Source organism: Salvelinus alpinus, chromosome 33 (assembly GCF_045679555.1).
Source record: "Salvelinus alpinus chromosome 33, SLU_Salpinus.1, whole genome shotgun sequence".
NCBI classification, from domain to species: domain Eukaryota; kingdom Metazoa; phylum Chordata; class Actinopteri; order Salmoniformes; family Salmonidae; genus Salvelinus; species Salvelinus alpinus.
The window spans coordinates 6,282,030-6,301,740 of record NC_092118.1 but is presented as its reverse complement, the minus strand read 5'-3'; the positions used below and the strand labels follow the sequence as shown (position 1 = coordinate 6,301,740).

The 19,711-nt window shown below is 41.4% G+C and overlaps 1 protein-coding gene across 5 annotated transcripts in view; it reads right to left on the bottom strand.

Moving 5' to 3' along the window:
* LOC139562737 (anoctamin-1-like) overlaps positions 1-19,711 on the bottom strand; it is a 58,705-nt gene that overhangs the window by 2,832 nt on the left and 36,162 nt on the right. For all 5 annotated transcript variants that reach the window (XM_071380701.1, XM_071380702.1, XM_071380700.1 and 2 more), the window contains 15 exons: positions 18,782-18,846; positions 18,465-18,599; positions 17,424-17,584; positions 15,501-15,583; positions 13,990-14,061; positions 12,882-12,956; positions 10,266-10,467; positions 9,878-9,989; positions 9,629-9,686; positions 9,130-9,230; positions 8,798-8,940; positions 6,782-6,934; positions 6,189-6,241; positions 5,863-6,047; positions 66-171 (listed from right to left, as the gene is read on the bottom strand). In XM_071380701.1, coding sequence (XP_071236802.1) covers positions 66-171; positions 5,863-6,047; positions 6,189-6,241; positions 6,782-6,934; positions 8,798-8,940; positions 9,130-9,230; positions 9,629-9,686; positions 9,878-9,989; positions 10,266-10,467; positions 12,882-12,956; positions 13,990-14,061; positions 15,501-15,583; positions 17,424-17,584; positions 18,465-18,599; positions 18,782-18,846 — 1,704 coding nt within the window. The remainder of the gene's footprint in view (positions 1-65; positions 172-5,862; positions 6,048-6,188; positions 6,242-6,781; positions 6,935-8,797; positions 8,941-9,129; positions 9,231-9,628; positions 9,687-9,877; positions 9,990-10,265; positions 10,468-12,881; positions 12,957-13,989; positions 14,062-15,500; positions 15,584-17,423; positions 17,585-18,464; positions 18,600-18,781; positions 18,847-19,711) is intronic.

The window sequence follows — 19,711 nt, the reverse complement described above, 5'->3', positions numbered from 1 at the left end:
GCTTTCAGCATAAAATGATTGAACCCTCAATGACTCATATGTTTGTTTTTGTTTAGGCATCTGACCTGAAAAACAACGACAAAGGCCAGCCGGCAAGCCAGTATAGCCCAGAACTCCTTGGAGAGGTCATAGGGGGTGTTGGACCACGGTGTCTCTCTGTAGTCCTTGTATCTGGAGAGGGGATAGAATTGGCAAAATTATTTACTATAAATGACAACGCATCCAACCAGTATGATAGACTTCACACACATTCTCATGATGTAACACCTATTTGAAAGAAGGCACAGTAAACATGTCGTCCCCCACGAATGATGCAGCGCCCCCCACTTGTAGGACAATTAATGGCAACAATTTCAAACGGGGGAGATTATACGGACACGCCTGGTGCCCAAATTGATGATGAGAGTCGACTGGAGACAAATGGATTCGGTTCAGTCAGTCGTCCTGATGAGCCCTTCCCAGCTAGCTAGTTGATGCTGGCTAGCTGGCAACAACAGCAGCATGGCTCTAGTTAAAACTTGTAAAAGAAAGTTATGTTTTTTTCGATGGGCGAGGGAGAAAACACTTGCAGTATTGGTTACCATCTGGATGTCATCGTGACATGCCAATAAGCTAACGTAATGACAAGTCGGTGTGAATGACAAGGGCAACAGTGTTATATCGAGGTATTTCCCAGTTACCAATGTTGCTTCCCACTGGGCAGCAGTTGCTTCACCGGTCAGCTGTATCACATGTCGCTGGCGGTAGCTACGTTAGCTACTTTAAGGAAAATATTTTTCATATATTTTTATTTTATGTTTAGCTCAAATAATATAATAAAAAAATATGCATTAAGGTGTCATGTCAGAAACATGGCAAAAAAAATTGTAGACATTAATAAATGCTTATTTTTTACAATGGTGGGGTAGCGTCAAGACGGATGTGCGGGGGCTTCAAAACAGCGCACTCTGTCAGTCATCTAGTGTATATATGCACTGAATAAAAATATAAACACAACATGCAACAATTTCAAAGATTTTACTGAGTTACAGTTCATATAAGGAAATCAGTCAATTGAAATAAATTCATTAGGCCCTAATCTATGGATTCCACAACTGGGAATACAGATATGCATTTGTTGGTCAAAGATACCTTAAAAAATAAAGTAGGGGCGTGGATCAGAAAACCAGTCAGCATCTTGTGTGCCTCATGCAGCGCGACACATCTCCTTCACACAGAGTTGATCAGGCTGTTGATTGTGGCCTGTGGAATGTTGTCCCACTCCTCTTCAATGGCCGTGGGAAGTTGCTGGATATTGGCGGGAACTGGAACACGCTGTGGTAAATGTAGGTCCAGAGCATCCCAAACATGCTCAATGGGTGACATGTCTGGTGAGTATGCAGGCCATGGAAGAACTGGGACATTTCCAGCTTCCAGGAATTGTGTACAGATCCTTGCGATATCGGGCTGTATATTATCATGCTGAATCATGAGGTGATGGCGGCAGATGAATGGCACAACAATGGGCCTCAAGATCTTGTCACGGTATCTCTGTGCATTCAAATTGCCATCGATAAAATGCTATTTGTTACTTGTCCGTAGCTTATGCCTGCCCCTACCATAACCCCACTGCCACCATGGAGCACTCTTTTCACAATGTTGACCTCAGCAAACCGCTCGCCCACACAACGCCATACACACTGTCTGCCATCTGCCAGGTACTGTTGAAACTGGGATTCATAATTTGTCCACTGAAGTAGGTTATGACGCCGAACTGCAGTCAAGTCAAGACCCTGGCGAGGACTACGAGTACGCAAATGAGCTTCCCTAAAACGTTTCTGACAGTTTGTGCTGAGATTTTTCGGTTTTGTGAACCCCCAGTTTCATCACCTGTCCAGGTGGCTGGTCTCAGATAATCCTGCAGGTGAAGAAGCTGGATGTGGAGGTCCTGGGCTAGCATGGTTACACATGGTCTGCGGTTGTGAGGCCGGTTGGACGTACTGACAAATTCTTTAAAATGACAGCTTTTGGTAGAGAAATGTACATTCAAATCTCTGGCAACAGCTCTGGTGGACATTCCTGCAATCAGCATGCCAATTGCACCCTTCCTCAAAACTTGAGACATCTGTGACATTGTGTTTTGTGACAACACTGCACATTTCAGAGTGACCTTTTATTGTCCCCAGCACAAGGTGCACCTGTTTAAGGATCATGGTGTTTAATCAGCTTCTTGATATACCACACCTGTCAGGTGGATGGATTATCTTGGCAAAGGAGAAATGCTCACTAACAGGGATGTAAACACATTTTTGCACAAAATTTGAGAGAAATAAGCTTTTTGTGCATATGGAAAATGTCTAGGATTTTTTATTTCAGCTCATGAAACATGGGACCAAAACTTTACATGTTGCGTTTATATTTTTGTTCAGAGTATATAGATCATTGTGCACAGTGTTTCCTTCTCTCCTGCTTGCCGACTGCCAAGCACTGCTGAGGGAAGTAGCTCGATAGTGTAGCCAATATCATCACGCCAGTGTGACAGCTAAAACACATTTATTGGAGTGATTTTCACCCAAAATGTACAAAATGTACATTAACATCTATATTTTGGGAAGGGAAAAACAAACAATTACTCTGATAAAAACAGAATGATTCTGGACACTCTCCCAAGTCCCCACTATGGCAGACAAGTTTTAAATGATCACTGAATTTTCTAGCCACAAGCATAAACTAGCTAGCTGGGGAAGGATCATTAGGATTACTGACTGAACTGACTGAACCCAATCTGTTCGTCCCTGCTCAACTCTCACTGCGTGACATACGTCATCAATTTTGTGAACAAGGTGTGTCTGTATATCCTCTCCCAATTCAACCTAGACTAACTGAAAGTAACAAAACATGTGGCCGTTATAGTGCCCCCATGTGGTTGATATGAATGTTCTTGAGTCTTGAGAAGGGTTGCAAAGAGACAATATATTACTGTAAACTTGTGAAGTTTACCAGTATACAACCAGAATGTTGGTTTCATTCAAGGATTATATGTAATCTATCACAAGACAGACTATTACAGGTGTCTGTAGTTATCTTTGGCCCTCTGTGCCCTCTGTGTGGTGAAATGTATGAAATAATGATTATTTTTTATAGAACGACAAAGCTGTTAAACATTATCCTAAACCATCCTAAACCATCAAGTGAATACCATTGGTGTTTAATATGAGGGTTTCAGCATGATCCCTTTAATTACATACTTGTATATATTTTGTATTTATTTTTCACTGAAGCTGGAGACTCACATCTCCCTCACTAGCTTTAAGTATCAGCTGTCAGAGCAGCTCGCAGATCACTGCACCTGTACATAGCTCATCTGTAAACAGCCCATCTATCTACCTACCTCATCCCCATACTGTATTTATTTATTTATCTCGCTCCTTTGCACCCCAATATTTCTACTTGCACATTAATCTTCTGCACATCTACCATTCCAGTGTTTAATTGCTATATTGTAATTTACTTCGCCACCATGGCCTATTTATTGCCTTACCTCCCTTATCTTACTTCATTTGCACTCACTGTATATAGACTTTTTGTTTTCTTTTTTTCTAATGTATTATTGACTGTATGTTTTGTTTATTCCATGTGTAACTCTGTGTTGTTGTATGTGTCGAACTGCTATGCTTTATCTTGGCCAGGTCGCAGTTGTAAATGAGAACTAGTTATCAACTAGCCTACCTGGTTAAATAAAGGTTAAATAAATAAATAAAATAAAAATACTATGTCAATATGTACACTATATATAAAAAAGTATGTAGACACTGCTTCAAATGAGTGGATTCGGCTTTTTCAGCCACACCCGTTGCTGACAGGTGTATAAAATCAAGCACACAGCCATCCAATCTCCATAGACAAGCATTGGCAGTAGAATGGCCTTACTGAAGAGCTCAGTGACTTTCAACATGGCACCGTCATAAGATGCCACCTTTCGAAAAAGTCAGTTCGTCAAATGTATGCCCTGCTAGAGCTGCACCGGTCAAATGTCAGTGGTGTTATTGTGAAGTGAAAACGTCTAGGAGCAACAACGTCTCAGCCGCAAAGTGGTAGGCCTCACAAACTCACAGAATAGGACCGCCGAGTGCTGAAAATCGTCTGTCCTCAGTTGCAACACTCACCACCGAGTTCCAAACTGCCTCTGGAAGCAATGTCAGCACAAGAACTGTTCATCAGAGCTTCATGAAATGGGTTTCCATGGCCGAGCAGCTGCATACAAGCCTAAGATCACTATGTGCAATGCCAAGCGTCGCCTGAAAGTGTGTAAAGCTCGCTGTCATTGGACTCTGGAGCAGTGGAAACGCGTTCTCTGGAGTGATGAATCACGCTTCACCATCTGGTAGTCTGACGGACGAATCTGGGTTTGGCGAATGCCAGGAGAACGCTACCTGCCCGAATGCATAGTGCCAACTGTAAAGTTTGGGGGAGGTGGTATAATGGTCTGGGGCTGTTTTCCATGGTTAGGGATAGGCTCCTTAGTTCCAGGGAAGGGAAATCTTAACACCACAGCATACAATGACATTCTAGACGATTCTGTGCTTCCAACTTTGTGGCAACAGTTTGGGGAAGGCCCTTTCATGTTTTAGCATGACAATGCCCCCGTGCACAAAGTGCGGTCCATACAGAAATGGTTTGTCGAGATCGGTGTGGAAGAACTTGACTGGCCTGCACAGAGCCCTAACCTCAACCCCATCGAACACATTTGGGATGAATTGGAACGCCGACTGCGAGTCAGGCCTAATCGCCCAACACCAGTGCCCGACCTCACTAATGTTCTTGTGGCTGAATGGAAGCAGGTGCCCGCAGCAATGTTCCAACATCTAGTGGAAAGCCTTCCCAGAGGAGTGTAGGCTGTTATAGCAGCAAAGGGGGGACCAACTCCATATTAATGCCCATGATCTTGGAATGAGATGTTCAACATCATCAAACTGGTGGCAGTTGTGAAAAAAGTCATTAGTTGGAAGAGTTGCAGAGTTTACTTTAATCATGTAGCAACCAAAAAAATCAAAATATATTTTATATTTGAGATTCTTCAAATAGCCACCCTTTGCATTGATGACATCTTCGCACACTCTTTTGATTTTGATTTGTTTAACACTTTTTTGGTTACTACATGAATCCATATGTGTTGTTTCATAGTTTTGATGTCGTCACTATTATTCTTCAATGTAGAAAATATTTAAAATAAAGAAAAACCCTTGAAAGAGTAGGTGTTCTAAAACTTTTGACCAATAGTGTATAAAAAAATGACAAAAGTTACTATAGATTGCCATAGATTCTGTTAATTGCCCAAATTATTGAAGACTCCAGTTACTTTGGTAAATTTCCGTTAGCTTTGGTCAATAGCGGCCATATTGTTTTAATTACTAGTCTGGAACATATTACGTTGAGCCCTTTCGTGCAAGTTTCGTGCAGATCAATCATTCTGTGTTAGAGGCGTAGCATTTTTTGTGTTTTTCACAACATTCAAAATGGTGGAAAATCCATCATGGTGGACCTTATGGGTCGCTGAGGCAAACATTTTACTTGTGAGGAGAGAGACCTACAGTATGTAGCAAATTTCATGACATTATGCCAAACAGAGTGAGGAGCGTGACCTTTCAAAGTTGTCATTTTCAATCGCTTGTTATAGCACTACCATCTGGCCAATCACTGTCATTATGTAAATATCGTACCTCTAAGGCAAGACATCATTCACCCAAGTTTCGTCAAAATTGGTCCAGTGGTGTCTGAGATATCGCGTGTGACGTACGCACGTACACACGTAAGGACGGAGACAGATTCATAGTCCCCTTCCTGATTTCATCGAGGGGGACAATAATATTTTGAATGTCTTACCTGCATATCTGCACTTCATACCCCAGGTGCATAGGCTGCAGAGGGGCAGTGCCAGGCTGGAAGTCACTGACGTTGAAGTAGGACAGAGTGTGGTTGACAAAGCCATGCATGGAGCCATCAGGGCTGTACATGTACTGGTAGACTAGTCGAGGGATGAAGTCTGACGTAAAGGAAATCACAAACGCCTGGAGAGAGCAGACAGAGGAGAGGGGAGAGGTGTTATGACCAAAATTATCTTCAAATGTCAACATTGTATAATCTTGATGACAGACCTGGAAATAATGAGCACTTTAAATGTTTTTATTCATGTGAAGGTATGTACTTACATTTACAATGACTGCTACTTTGCTGAGCCCTCTCAGAAGATTATACCAGATGCCTGAGAGAAGAAATAAGATATGGAGATTTGCCCGAAACACCAATAACTGGATAGACAAGCGGGCTTTATATATACCTACTTTAATTAAACATGGTAGATGCAATGGTTTATTAATTGGTTGGAAAAAATTATTATGGTCACACCATAAATGTGACCCACCAGAAAAACAATGACAAAAATAAATGTATATCCCATTGATAGTCACTGAATGGATATAATGATAAGGGGTTTTAAGGATCATTCGATTTTACTGCATTATTGTAGTATAAAAATGTATTGCATTCAAACCAAATAGCCACAGTATTTGGTCAAAGTCAGAGACTGACTCAATGATGTAATCACACAAACATTACCAAAACATTTGTGAGGGACCTGTGTTTTCAGATGGGAAACTCCTGCTACCTATTTCAATTTGGTATCTATCATGTAGGGCCAATTCTGGGAATCTCCAATTAAGTCAAATTCAATTTGAAAAGTGGAAGAAATGTTATTATAACATCAATAGACCAGTGCTGTTAAAGTGTGGAGATTGAAACCTACCAATGTCTTTGGCTCTGGCTGCAATGGGCCTCCTGACCTCTGTGACAAACTTCTTAGCATCGAGACGGATCTCGATGATGTTGTTGAGCAGAGCAAAGAGTGGCGCCAAGGGAAAGGAGGCCACAAACAGGGTCACCATCCCAAACTGGATGACTGCGAGTTAAAAAACAAAACAGATATATTCAAGTGGCCATTATGACCACAAGGAAATCAACACAAAGCATGCTGGGTAGATTAACTCTCAAATTAGATGACTGGAGCACGAGTATAGAGGGAAGTGGAAAGAGGAGCACAAGCCTAAAATAATCTACTTCTAATACCATACTACACTATATATGTGTTTCCATTTTTCCATTTGAAATACACAGTACATACTACAAGGAGAACATATGAGAGATGTCTAAGCAAAAATTAATGAGATGGTGGAATGAGGGCACGCCATGTTCCTGCACTTGCTTTCGGATGGCCACAGTCAGAAACTTTACTGAAATGTATTGGGTAAAACTTCCAGAGATCCAATCCAAAAACTTTTTTTTTTTATGTGCCCACTTCACACTCTGAATGGGTTCAAACACTCTGGCCTTTTGTGCCTGCATCCATATATTAATCCTAGCTGGTTTTCAGTTGAGTACCCTTGAAAAAGCCACTTAAACAGGCATGCCTAAAAACCTAAAGATGGACTGAATCTTTGAGTCGGTGTAGATAGGACTGCTAAGCCACAACAATATGACTGTGCTTCTATAGCTGCTACCCAGACATGAACAATTTCAAGTTGATAAAGTTCTACGGTATAACTAGTATAAATAACAACTAGACATACTGAACCTGGAATCATCACCATAATCCTTCTTTATGGCTTCTGTGTATCAGGGTATGGTCATGGAACTGCATTATCAACACTTTTGTTCAAAATACTGTGAATGAATTCCATACAGTAATTATTCATGGTTTATCCACTGCACGGATAGTGAGAGGGAGCAGTAATATTTCTCATGACTGATGTGGTGTGGGAAAAGGAAAGGGAAAGGGTATACCTAGTCAGTTTTACAACTGAAATGTGTCTTTCGCAATGCCTTAATCGACATCTACGTCATCGGCGCCCGGGGAACAATGGGTTAACTGCCTTGCTCAGGGGCAGAACGACAGATTTTTACCTTGTCAGCTCAGGGATTCGATCCAGCAACCTTTTGGTTACTGGCCCAACGCTCCTGGTATACAGTAAGTAATGTAGTAGTATAAGTACGTTATGGCACAGATGTACAGACGTTTGAGGTTTGCCCCCATCTTCGTCTTACACAATGTCTCTTTTCAATGTACATGCTGTAGGGATTGTCCGGTTATAGACAGAATGGTTCTCTGCTTCTCCACTGAAGATTATCTCATGCAGAGAATATGCATTTTTAGAAAGGGTTCCACATCGGAGGTTTTACAACTAATCAGGATCTAATACCGTGAGCGGCATGAAGTAACATGTCTTATCGTTAAATCAAATGTCACGCTCTGCTGTCGATGAAGGGATTACTGCGTAAAGAGAAGTGGTTACTGAGGATAACATTTTCTGGCTTGCTAATTCCAGTAATCAGTGACATTTATAAAAGTTGCCAATTTCATACAAACATGGTTGTATCGTCCCTGCCTAAAAACCCCCCACAAAGACCTGACCTCAATAGCAAGAGCTTAAAAGATAAAAATAATTGGTAAACTAATGTACACGCTACATTAGTTGACTAATTATGTATGTCGTGCACAGTACATTAGAAGTAATTCATTGGCAGCAATTAGTTGACCTTAAAAGGGAAAAGCCAATCAGACGTGCTTATCACACCCCTAGAATTAAATAGTATATCTATGATCTCTATGATCCTTTGCGCCAAATCTCTACTCACGGCACACTGCAGTAGTTAATTTTCCTTCTGTCTAATGTGATAAGGAGAATTTGGAATAGGGTGGCCTGAGTGCGGCTGATCCTCAGTAAGCTGTCAGGAGCTTTACTGGACAGACTGACATATGACTCACTCATCTCCATGTACTCTGGGCTGAGGCCCACGAAGGGACCCAAGAAGTGGTCCTTCTCATGACGCTGTAGGGTCATGTTATAGTCCTCCTGCTGCTGAGAGTCCATGTCAGACTTCCGTTGCCTGATCAGCTTCTTGATTTTACTGTAGCGAGCAGAGAAAAGAAATGGTAGTAATATGAGCCTGAGCATCTTTCTTTTAGTGCTTGTGTGTTTGCGTGTGTGTATGTGTGCCCGCATGTGTGTGTGAGTGGGTGTGGTGTGTGTGAGTGGGTGTGTGATTATGTCCTAGTTTCATCCAGACAGTATGGCACCTGCTCTGTACTGTACTTACGGGATGCCGATTTCAAACAGATTGTTCTGGATGAGCTGTTTGCCCAGCATGGTGATGCAGAGCTGAATACACAGCTCCATCAGACAACCTGCGTGGGCACACTGGTGTACAGACGAGACAGCAGTCAACCCAGTCAGACACACAGATAACAGAGGTAATCTCCATCTAACAGACTGGAAGGGCTAGCCTATAATTGTTACACTTCTGCTTTCTCTGATAGGTTGGTGAGCTTTGATGCTATCTACAATGCCAATTGTCTTTAGGATAGGGCTCAAGGGAACCAGGCCTGGAACCTATACAACTGCCCTGGGATACCTATAGAGGATCTTGTCCCTGTTACTTCGTAAATAAGGGAGGGTTATAACCATTACAGCATATGGTAATATTTCCATTGATTATCCAGCATTGAATCATGAAGCATTTGGACTTATTTTGGTCAACATTTAAAGGCATTCTGGTCAATGTTTAAAGATAAACAAAGATGAACACAGTTGATTACCTCCTCCATCCTGTATGACCCGATAACATACACATAGTCCCCAGGACGCCCAACCATTCTGTGGACATACAGGTTGAAAAAAGGCAACATTCATTGGCCACTATCCTTAAGAGGTGTAAAACACAATAAAAAACAAATGATTAAACATAATCAGGTTTTATGGTGAAAGTGTATCAATGGCGGATATCTGCTAAGATGTTTGAGTTGTGGAGAGGCTTATTAGTCAAATAGAGTAGAAGAAAGTTCAACCTGCCCCTGAAGAAGGCCAGGTAGACGATGGGGGAGAAGGCATTGGCAAACTTCAGAACAAAGGTCTTGATTATCAGCCTCTCCTCAAAACTCTTGTCAGTCTTTGGCACCTCTGAGATTACAAACACAATGAGTTAATATCACCTGATTGATAAAAAACTGAAGAGGATTCAGTGATCAAGGGGGTTATAATCCAGAACTGTAGTTTTTGTAGCCGACACCGAAAAGTAGTTGAGAAAGGTAGTTATAAATGTATTAAAACTGGGTAAATACTGTCAATACAGATATCACTCCCGGATAGACTGCAGGGCCTAATACACAGGGTGAGCTTTGCTAATATGGTATTGTTGTGTGATCACAGCATCCTTTTCATAGTTGAGGGACTAACCAAGAAGAGTGAGCCAGCGAGCTAAGGCACCGTAGACCTCATCCATGATGATGATAATCACCAGGTTGATGACAGCAGCCGTGCCCTTGACAGTTGCCCGGATGTTGGTGCGAGCCGTGGGATTGGAGCTCATGTGTAAGGCAGCCCTGATGGAGATTCTGTACAGGATGACCCCGAACACTACGACAAAGGTCACACCAACCTGCAGAGGAGACAAGAGAAGACAAACTTCGACTTCATGAGCTGTTTAAGACCAGCACCACACCCTAATAAGGTATATATATTTTTTTAGCTTAATCATATCACAAATCAACTTTTACCAGTTGAATGTAAACACAAATAAAATACATTTTTGTATTTCAATGTTTCTAAAATATTGTGTTAAAATATGCTAATTATATACTGAATTAAATATGCACATATTTGCATACCATTAAAATGCACTTTTCTGGACACTGGATGATGTCAGCCTAAATATTTTTGTTTCATTTTGTCAAGACACTCCATGACTGGACTTGTCCAGAGCAGATTGTGGATAATACTTTTTTTCAGCTTTCAATCTGTAAAATACTAAAGAAGAATTAGCACTGAATTATCACAGTGAATTATTGTAATGTTTGTTTATGTGTCAATTAATCCCATAAGGGATGGGTTGCCAACTGGCGATTTGACACGAAAATACATTTAATTCATTCATTCATATACAGTGCCTTCGGAAAGTATTCAGATCCCTTGACTTTTTCTACGTTACAGCCTTATTCTAAAATGGATTAAATAAAAAAAAATCCTCAGGAATCTACACACAATACCTCATAATGACAAAGCGATAACAAGTTGAGAAATTTTGAAAATTTATAAAAATAAAAGTATTCAGACACTTTGCTATGAGACTCGAAATTGAGCTGAGCTGAATCCTGTTTCCATTGATCATCCCTGAGATGTTTCTACAACTTAACTGGAGTCCACCTGTGGTAAATTCAATTGATTGAACATGATTTGGAAAGGCACACACCTGTCTATATAAGGTCCCACAGTTGACAGTGCATGTCAGAGCAAACACCAAGCCATGTGGTCGAAGGAATTGTCTGTAGAGCTCCGAGACAGGATTGTGTCGAGGCACAGATTTGGGGTAGGGTACCAAAACATTTCTGAATCATTGAAGGTCTCCAAGAACACAGTGGCCTCCATCATTCTTAAATGGAAGAAGTTTGGAACTACCAAGATTCTTCCTAGAGCTGGCCGCCCGGCCAAACAAAGTAATTGGGGAAGAAGGGCCTTGGTCCGGGAGGTGATCAAGAACCCGATGGTCACTCTGACAGAGCTCCAGAGTTCCTCTGTGGAGATGCGACAACCTTCCAGAATTAGAACCATCTCTGCAGCACTCCACCAATCAGGCCTTTATGGTAGTGGCCAGAAGGAAGCCACACCTCAGTAAAATGCACATGACAGCCCGCTTGGAGTTTGCCAAAAGGCACCTAAAGGATCTCAGACCATGAGAAACAACATTCTCTGGTCTGATGAAGCCAAGATTCAACTAATTGGCCTGAATACCAAGCGTCACGTCTGGAGAAAACCTGGCACCATCCCTATGGTGAAGCATGGTGGTGGAAGCATCATACTGTGGGCATGTTTTTCAGCTGCAGGGACTGGGAAACTAGTCAGGATCAAGGCAAAGATGAACAGAGCAAATGACAGAGATATCCTTGATGAAAACCTGCTTCAGAGTGTTCAGGACCTCAGACTGAGGCGAAGGTTCACCTTCCAACAGGACAACGACCCTAAGCACACAGCCAAGACAACGCAGGAGTGGCATTGGGACAAGTCTCTGAATGTCCTTGAGTGGCTCAGCCAGAGCCCGGACTTGAACCCAATCCAACATCTCTGGAGAGACCGGAAAATATCTGTGCAGCAACGCTCCCCATCCAACCTGACAGAGCTTGAGAGGATCTGCAAAGAGGAATGGGAGAAACTCCCCAAATACAGGTGTTCCAAGCTTGTAGCTTCATACCCAAGAAGACTCAATGCTGTAGTTGCTACTCAAAGGTGCTTCAACAAAGTACTGAGTAAAGTGTCTGAATACTTATATAAATGTATATCATTATTTTTTATTTTTTATAAATTAACACATATTTCTGCCCCAGAATCTCCCATAAATGTTCAATTGGGTTGACATCTGGTGACTGAGACGGCCATGGCATACATTGTTTTCATGATCAACAAACCATTGTGACCACTCGTGCCCTGTGGATGGGGGCATTGTCATCCTATGGGGGCATTTCTATGGTAGCCAAAATAATACATGACCCTAAGCATGATGGGATTGCTTAATTAACTCAGAAATCACACCTGTGTGGAAGCATCTGCTTTCAATATACTTTGTATCCCTCATTTACTTAAGTGTTTCCATTATTCTGGCAGTTACCTGTAGGCCTAATTGTGTGTGTGTGTGTGTGTGTGTGTGTGTGTGTGTGTGTGTGTGTGTGTGTGTGTGAGTGTGTGTGTGTGTGTGTGTGTGTACAGAAGATCTGCATAGCTTTCAATTGCCAGACTAGTGACGTCCCTGTATCTAATACCAGAGACTAACGAGCCATGTGGGCCCTGGGCACATCAACTTACCATAAAAAGCATAGTGAAAAGTCCCGTCATATATGCTGGTGCACGGTCTGTACATGTCAGTTTCACTTTTTTATCCTGAAACAGAGTAATTAATACATAATCAAGTGAGAAATAAGAGCAAACGTAAAGAAGCAAAGAAGCAGTAGTATCTGTCTGACAGCGACCGTGACCTCAGCAGTGATTGCTTACGCTGACACAGCCCTTTTCAAACAAGTCTGAGGGACTCTCGCCCCGAGCGGACTGACGCCGCTCCAATCAAGCACACATAATGGGAGCTTCCGGACACGTAACTGTGCAGTCAAATCACATCTCAATGTGTATAAAAAAAAAAGAGGGCCAGCGACTTCAGACCGTGTTTCCAGATGAGCAAGGGAAAGTAATGACCCCTTCGAGGTCTGATGAGAAAGGAGCTGACATGCCTGAGCTGCAGTTTTGCTGCTGAACAGAGAAAGCCAGACATAAACAACCACCCTGGCATGTGTTGATATCCAACATGTGCTAACTGTTGTTATGCAGCAGTACATAGAGACAGCAAAGGTTGTTCATCTTACAATAGACTGCAGAGCATCCAAGTAATACAAGAGTTGATAGCTATATCTGAGGGTGGGGGTATGGGTTGTGGACAATTCCAGGATACATTATATTTTACAGCCTAGGAGAAGATGAGACGTGCATGTGGAGACAGTGACAGTAGAATTGAGGTAATCGATATAGGAGTCCAACTTTAGATTGGCATGCTTCTGTGACATTAAATCAAGTTCCGGACTGTGACTACGTTGATAACGTTACAATGGTGGAGTTGACGTGAGAACAAAAAGTGGAGGCGACAAATGCCATGTGTGTAGAATAGAGAGAGGGGAGAAGCACTCTGTGTGCTTCTATTACGATGGTTCCAGTCCCCATCTCTGACACTATAAATCAAGCGCACCAGCGCAACAGACACTTGATGCAGCAAAATAATAGACATACACTGAACACATGAATAATCTTCAATAATTTATTTATTCTATGCACGGATGCATACATAGAATAAATAAATGATTGAATAATATTGATAGTGTGTTGTTTAACAGCCCACCAAGAGGCACAGACATAGGACAAGGCTTACCTTGGGAGACATATCCTGTTTCTTCAGGGTCTTCTGCATGACTTGGATCTCATACTCAGCCCTATGGTGGCCCTAGGGGGGGGGACAGATACACATGAATTAACATACTCGTCCAGCGGTATCACCTTAGCGGTATCAACACATTTTCCTCAAGATGGAGGAACTGACATCATCCAGGTCTAATGCCGTTTTTACCAGTTGTCAAGTACATAGCAACACCCACACAGAAAACTCTGTCATCTGCTAGGTGTTTCAGCTCAGTGCGGTGTGGGTACCACCACCGACATTTCTAGTATACAGGAGGAAATGTGTGGCAGAACAATGTTAGGAGCACAGTATCTGTAAGAGGGGATGCGGGCTTTCAAAAATGGGTTTGGCATTCATGCATTTGGAAATGTTTACTTCATTCTGATAAGGACACCTACTAGAATACCTCTACGGGTTATATTCGTTATCTTGCCTGTCTACTTAACAACCTTACCCCCATCTACCAGTCACCATAAACAGTCATTGCAGTCATTTGATATTAAACAGAAGCAAGCCCATATCTGTGCGAGCAGACAGAAACAGAGAAGGTAAAGCGAGTGTCTTTTTGTTTTAACCATCACTGACATGCAAAGAGCCAAGGGAGAACCACAGCAGTCAGTCACGAAACACAGTTTACCAGATACCCTGGTGGTAAGGCAGGTAGAAGGGAAACAATTGCTACCATCAGGAGGTGCTGCCTAGTGCCTAAATGTTTTAAAAAAAAGATGAGGACAGAGGATGTTAAGAAGCACCTTAGTGTGTGAGAGAGAGAGAGAGCAGATATTCCTTTTATATTTAGACAAAAAAATTCCTTCTTTATGCTGCCTCTTCATTATATCTAGAAAGGGGTGGGGGTAGAAAACGTGGTACATTAAATTCTGCCTCAAGACCTAGTCATTGTTGCGGTATTGTCTTGATCTTATCTCCTATTTCTTGAGTTTTATTTTATGTTTTATCTATATTATTACTTTCATCACTACACTGTTGGGAAAGAGCTCACAAGTAAGCATTTCACTGTACTGTTTTACACCCGTTGTATCCTGTGCACGTGGCGAATAAACGTTGAAACTTGAAATGATGGCCAGGTCGCCACTAGGCTACTCCCACCCCTCACCCCTCAAAGTGGCAAATAAGGGACTGTTTGACAGGGGGTCATATAAACAATGCCTTATTCTTTTTTTTACATACCATGATTTCTTTCTGAAATAGATAAGAGTGTTCGAGTGAAGGAGAGTGATATAAACCTTGTCGGGGGAAGTTGGTTAGTATTGAGTAACAGCAGCTGTAGAGAAAGCTGCAAGAAAATTAAGTTCACAAATAAATAAAAATCCATTTCAAACCTTGTGCATCTGCTTCAGGAACCACCATAATATAAAACATAAAAAACATGATTAAGAGGAGAAATCATTTTTCATTGTTTATTGTATCAGATGTTCTTGTCCAAATTGGTCAAAACAGGTTCCAAAACAAGGGCATAGGCTCACCTCTTCCTCTTCAAAGCCAGTCAAATCCCAGATGTAATTTAGTCTCATTTGCCTTCTCTTCCAGTGCTCCATGAACATGGCAGCTGGGAAACAAAACACAACACAAAAATCAGTCCCTCCAGGATTTTGCAATCAAAATTTGTTTAGCAAAATCAACAATAGCCAGCGTATTACGCGTAGTCTCGGAAACCAGACACTCGGCAACAGTGACCAGGGTCTGGTTTCAGTGATGGACTCTTTTGGCATAGAGGAACTCCGTCTCTGCCTACATCACTACTCTATCGTTCAGACAGAAAACTCTCCCAACAAATCACGAGGCAGACAAGTCAGAACGTCGCGATTCAAAACAAAAGTTTGAAGGAAAAACCTTTGCAGTGGTTTTAGTAAAGGTAATTGATGCAAACTAGCCACTAGTGAAATGCACTCACTAAAAATAACCTGATCTCCATCTTGCTGGCTACTATTTTGTATTTTATTAAAGTGTGACGACTGACGTCGGCAATGTTGAAGTTCCTCCATGCCCAGGGATCCCCTCCCAGGCAAACCTGAGGGCCAGGGACCCCCATCATACGTTAGCAAAGAATGTAATAATATGGCAACATATTAAAATGAATAGATTTGGGAGATCGTTTTTTATTATTTTGGCCTCCAAACATAATTGGAAGAGAAAGTGTAAACTAGCATAGCCCATTAGCTAGAAAGGTAATTCAAAACTCCTAAGAGCAGCTGTTTAAACAAAGGTTAGCCATGTGTTGGCAAAAATTCATATAGAATCAAAGAAAGCTTACCAGGAGCCAGTGGCACTAGCCACACTGTAGCCTATTCGAGGTTAAAGTCTGTCAGATACACCAGTGAGTGTAATTTGCTCCAATGAGTTTAATTTGCTCAATATTAGCAGTTGAGCAATAAAGTTGAAATCATTAGAAAGAAGAGATTGTCCTCTTTTCTATTGTACTTATGTAATTCAAAATTCCTTTATTCTGTTGTTGCTAGCGATACACTGGGAAGAAAAATGCGGACCCCCTGCAGTACCTCCACGGACCCCTGGTTGAATACCCCTGCTACTGTGTATGCCAAAATAGTCCAACATTGAAACCAGACCCTAGGTCTAGTCACTGCCTAAGGTTTGGTTTTCGAGACTATTATGCAAGAGCTTGCAAATTTGACCAATTACTGCAATATTACCACATAAAACAGTCAAATCATTTCAGTTGTATTGCATTAAAACTGACAGATCACTGCATAACAAAGAGGACTCGCAATGTCAACCAATCACGGCACATTTACCACATAATATGGTTCAAACAAGCCACACGTCAAACTTTTTCCTTCATCAACCTATTTGTGACAAATTGGACAAAATCATTGCATATTGCAATGAACAATATTATAATTGCCGCAGTATAATCAGGCATTTTTGCCCACAAGTATTTTTTATTTATCACCACGAAATCCTGGAGGGACTGCTTAATGACTACAGTACGAGAAAGACATAGCAAAGTGAATGGACCAGGGTTTAAACTTCAAATATAGTCCAAAAGATCAACATCTCTGAAACTCAAACAGATTATGATCTTATCTCCTCTTAATATAGGAACCTACAATCCAAACCTTTACCACAATTTTAACTCAAAAGACTGTCTTCTAATGGCAACTGACACTGGTCTCCCGTGGCCCTGCACAGCCTGGTCTCATAGAATAGACGTAACATAGTAAATGTAAATCCAGGACACTCAAATTAGTATTACATGTTATGTTTGGTATGGTTACATAAGACAGATGGTTATTTAAGTAAAAAACAAAAGTAGGTTGGCTCTGAGACCAGGTTGCCCTGCAGGACTCTGCCTGGTCCTGTGGTCTGTAGCAGATGGCATTGTTTTATTGGCAGAAGATGAGAGAGAGAACATGGGAGGGATGGCTCACCCCAGAGGGCCATGAAGATGGAGAAGAAGACAGTGGCCGGGTTGTCAAAAAGATGGCTGGCCCTGGCCGTGCCGCATGCGGTCTTCAGCTTCCAGTAGCTGCAAGCGCGGTCACACAGTGGGCACATGGTGATGTTGTTTCTCGCATCACAAATCTCCATGCTGTGTGGGAGAAGAACATTTGAGGAAAACCTCAGTAAAAGTGATCTAACCATAATGATCAGCATAAACTCAGTTACCAGTTTTCGAGGCTATAGAGTCCAACAGCAACGAGGAATGAACGAATGTAGTAGTGCACAAAAAAGACTAATCCTTGCATACGCCAGTTCCCGCAAAGGTTATTATTTATCAAATTTTGAATTTGACGGGAAAGTGTGTGCGTATCTCCACGCAAATCTCAGACCATGCGTATGCACAACTTCTAGTGGTTAATCAACAGTATTGCAAACAAATATTGTCATTATGGGAAATGGAGGTGGTTGATGAACAGTAATTATAATAATGGTAGGCTAATAACAACACAGGTCTAATGATAAAACGGATGCTTTTGCCGTTGGTAAGAAGATCACATAGCAGCATTTATTTACTGCTACACAACAAATATTAAGCTACCATTCCATCGCTCATTTAATAGACAGGTAGCCTATGACAGTATGGGTAGGCTACAGTATTGCTGTGCAATAGGAACACGACATAATGGCCTATTTAATCTCAGAGCCTTATAACAAGGCAAGAGATAGAAACACAATCATGTATTGATGAACAAAATATTGAACAACAATCCGTGTTTTGCATAGAAGTGCTGGCTGTAGGCAGCATTTACTTTAAATACCAAGAACGCACAGACTCCAAATGAAAAGCAATAACAAAACATTACGGCATATCTGTGCAAGGCAACTGTTACAACACTGTGTTTAGCAACTCTTGGGTTATTGATAAACCCTCACTAGTGCTTCCATGCCGTTAGAAATCGAAACATATTGGTGTAGTTGTACGTGTAGTTATAAGTGACGTTGTTTGTAGTTGTGGGAGGTCAGTGTACCTGGGAATGTCATTGTCCACAGTGGCACAGCCGTACAGGAACACTATGGCCCCCACTATGGCAGCAGGGATCAGCATCTGGGTGTAAACCCCCAGCCAGGCAAAGTACAGGCCAATCTTCTCCCCAAAGTACTTCCTGCAGGAGAGGAAGGAAAGCAGCACTGAGTACATACATCAGGAATCAATTCCGATATGGTGATTAACTAACGTTAACTCAAGCACATGATATAATGCTTTGTCTGTTTGATTGCTACAATACAGTATAGTATGTACTCTCTGCATTGTCATGTCCTAGAATTTAGAGCAGGATTCTCTCACCTGATTAACCCAATTGGTTGGTACTTGTAGAAGACACTGTAGCTTGCCCATTCTTCATACAAGATCTGACAAGACAATAACGGGTAAAACAACGTCTTTAATTAAACAAAATACTTAGAGGCAAATCCATGATAGAATAAAAAAATAATTAATTACTATTTAATCTAGCTTCTTATCTTACTTCTGAGACTCATTATAAAACAGAGGACAAGTCGGTTTGGGCTCATAAATGATTGAAATTCATCATGCAGATTATGCATTTAAAAAATGCTGATAGGAAACGGTCAGTCCCATCACAAAGCCCTTATGAAATATTGCATGGCCATTACTAGTCCCAGCTGTGCTGTGATCTCAATGCTATATCTGCAGCCTGAGTTTTGCCAAAGGCAAAGTACATTATGTCTGTGTGATTGAGTACATCTGCACACAGAATCAGTGCCATTAAGGCCCAGGGGCCGGTTGCATAAAACCCCTTAAGTTTATTTTCCCACGATATTTTCCCTTAAAGTTTCCTTAACTTTAGTCAGTTGCAGAACACGTTTTAAAACCTCTTAAGGATCCACCCCTTTTTTAAAAATTGTTGCCAAAAATGACACCCAAATCAGGACCTGAAGCAAGGATATGCATATTCTTGATACCATTTGAAAGTAAACACTTTGAAGTTTGTGGAAATGTTAAATTACTATAGGAGAATATAACACATTTGATCTGGTAAAAGATAATACAAAGAAAGAAATATGATTTTTTTGGTATTTGTTTTTGTACCATCATCTTTGAAATGCAAGAGAAAGGTCATAATGTATTATGCCAGCCCATGGGCAATTTAGATTTTGCCCACTAGATGGCAGCAGTGTATTAGCAAAGGTTTTGACTGATCCAATGAACCATTGTATTTCTGTTCAAAATGTTGTACCAAGACTGCCCAAATGT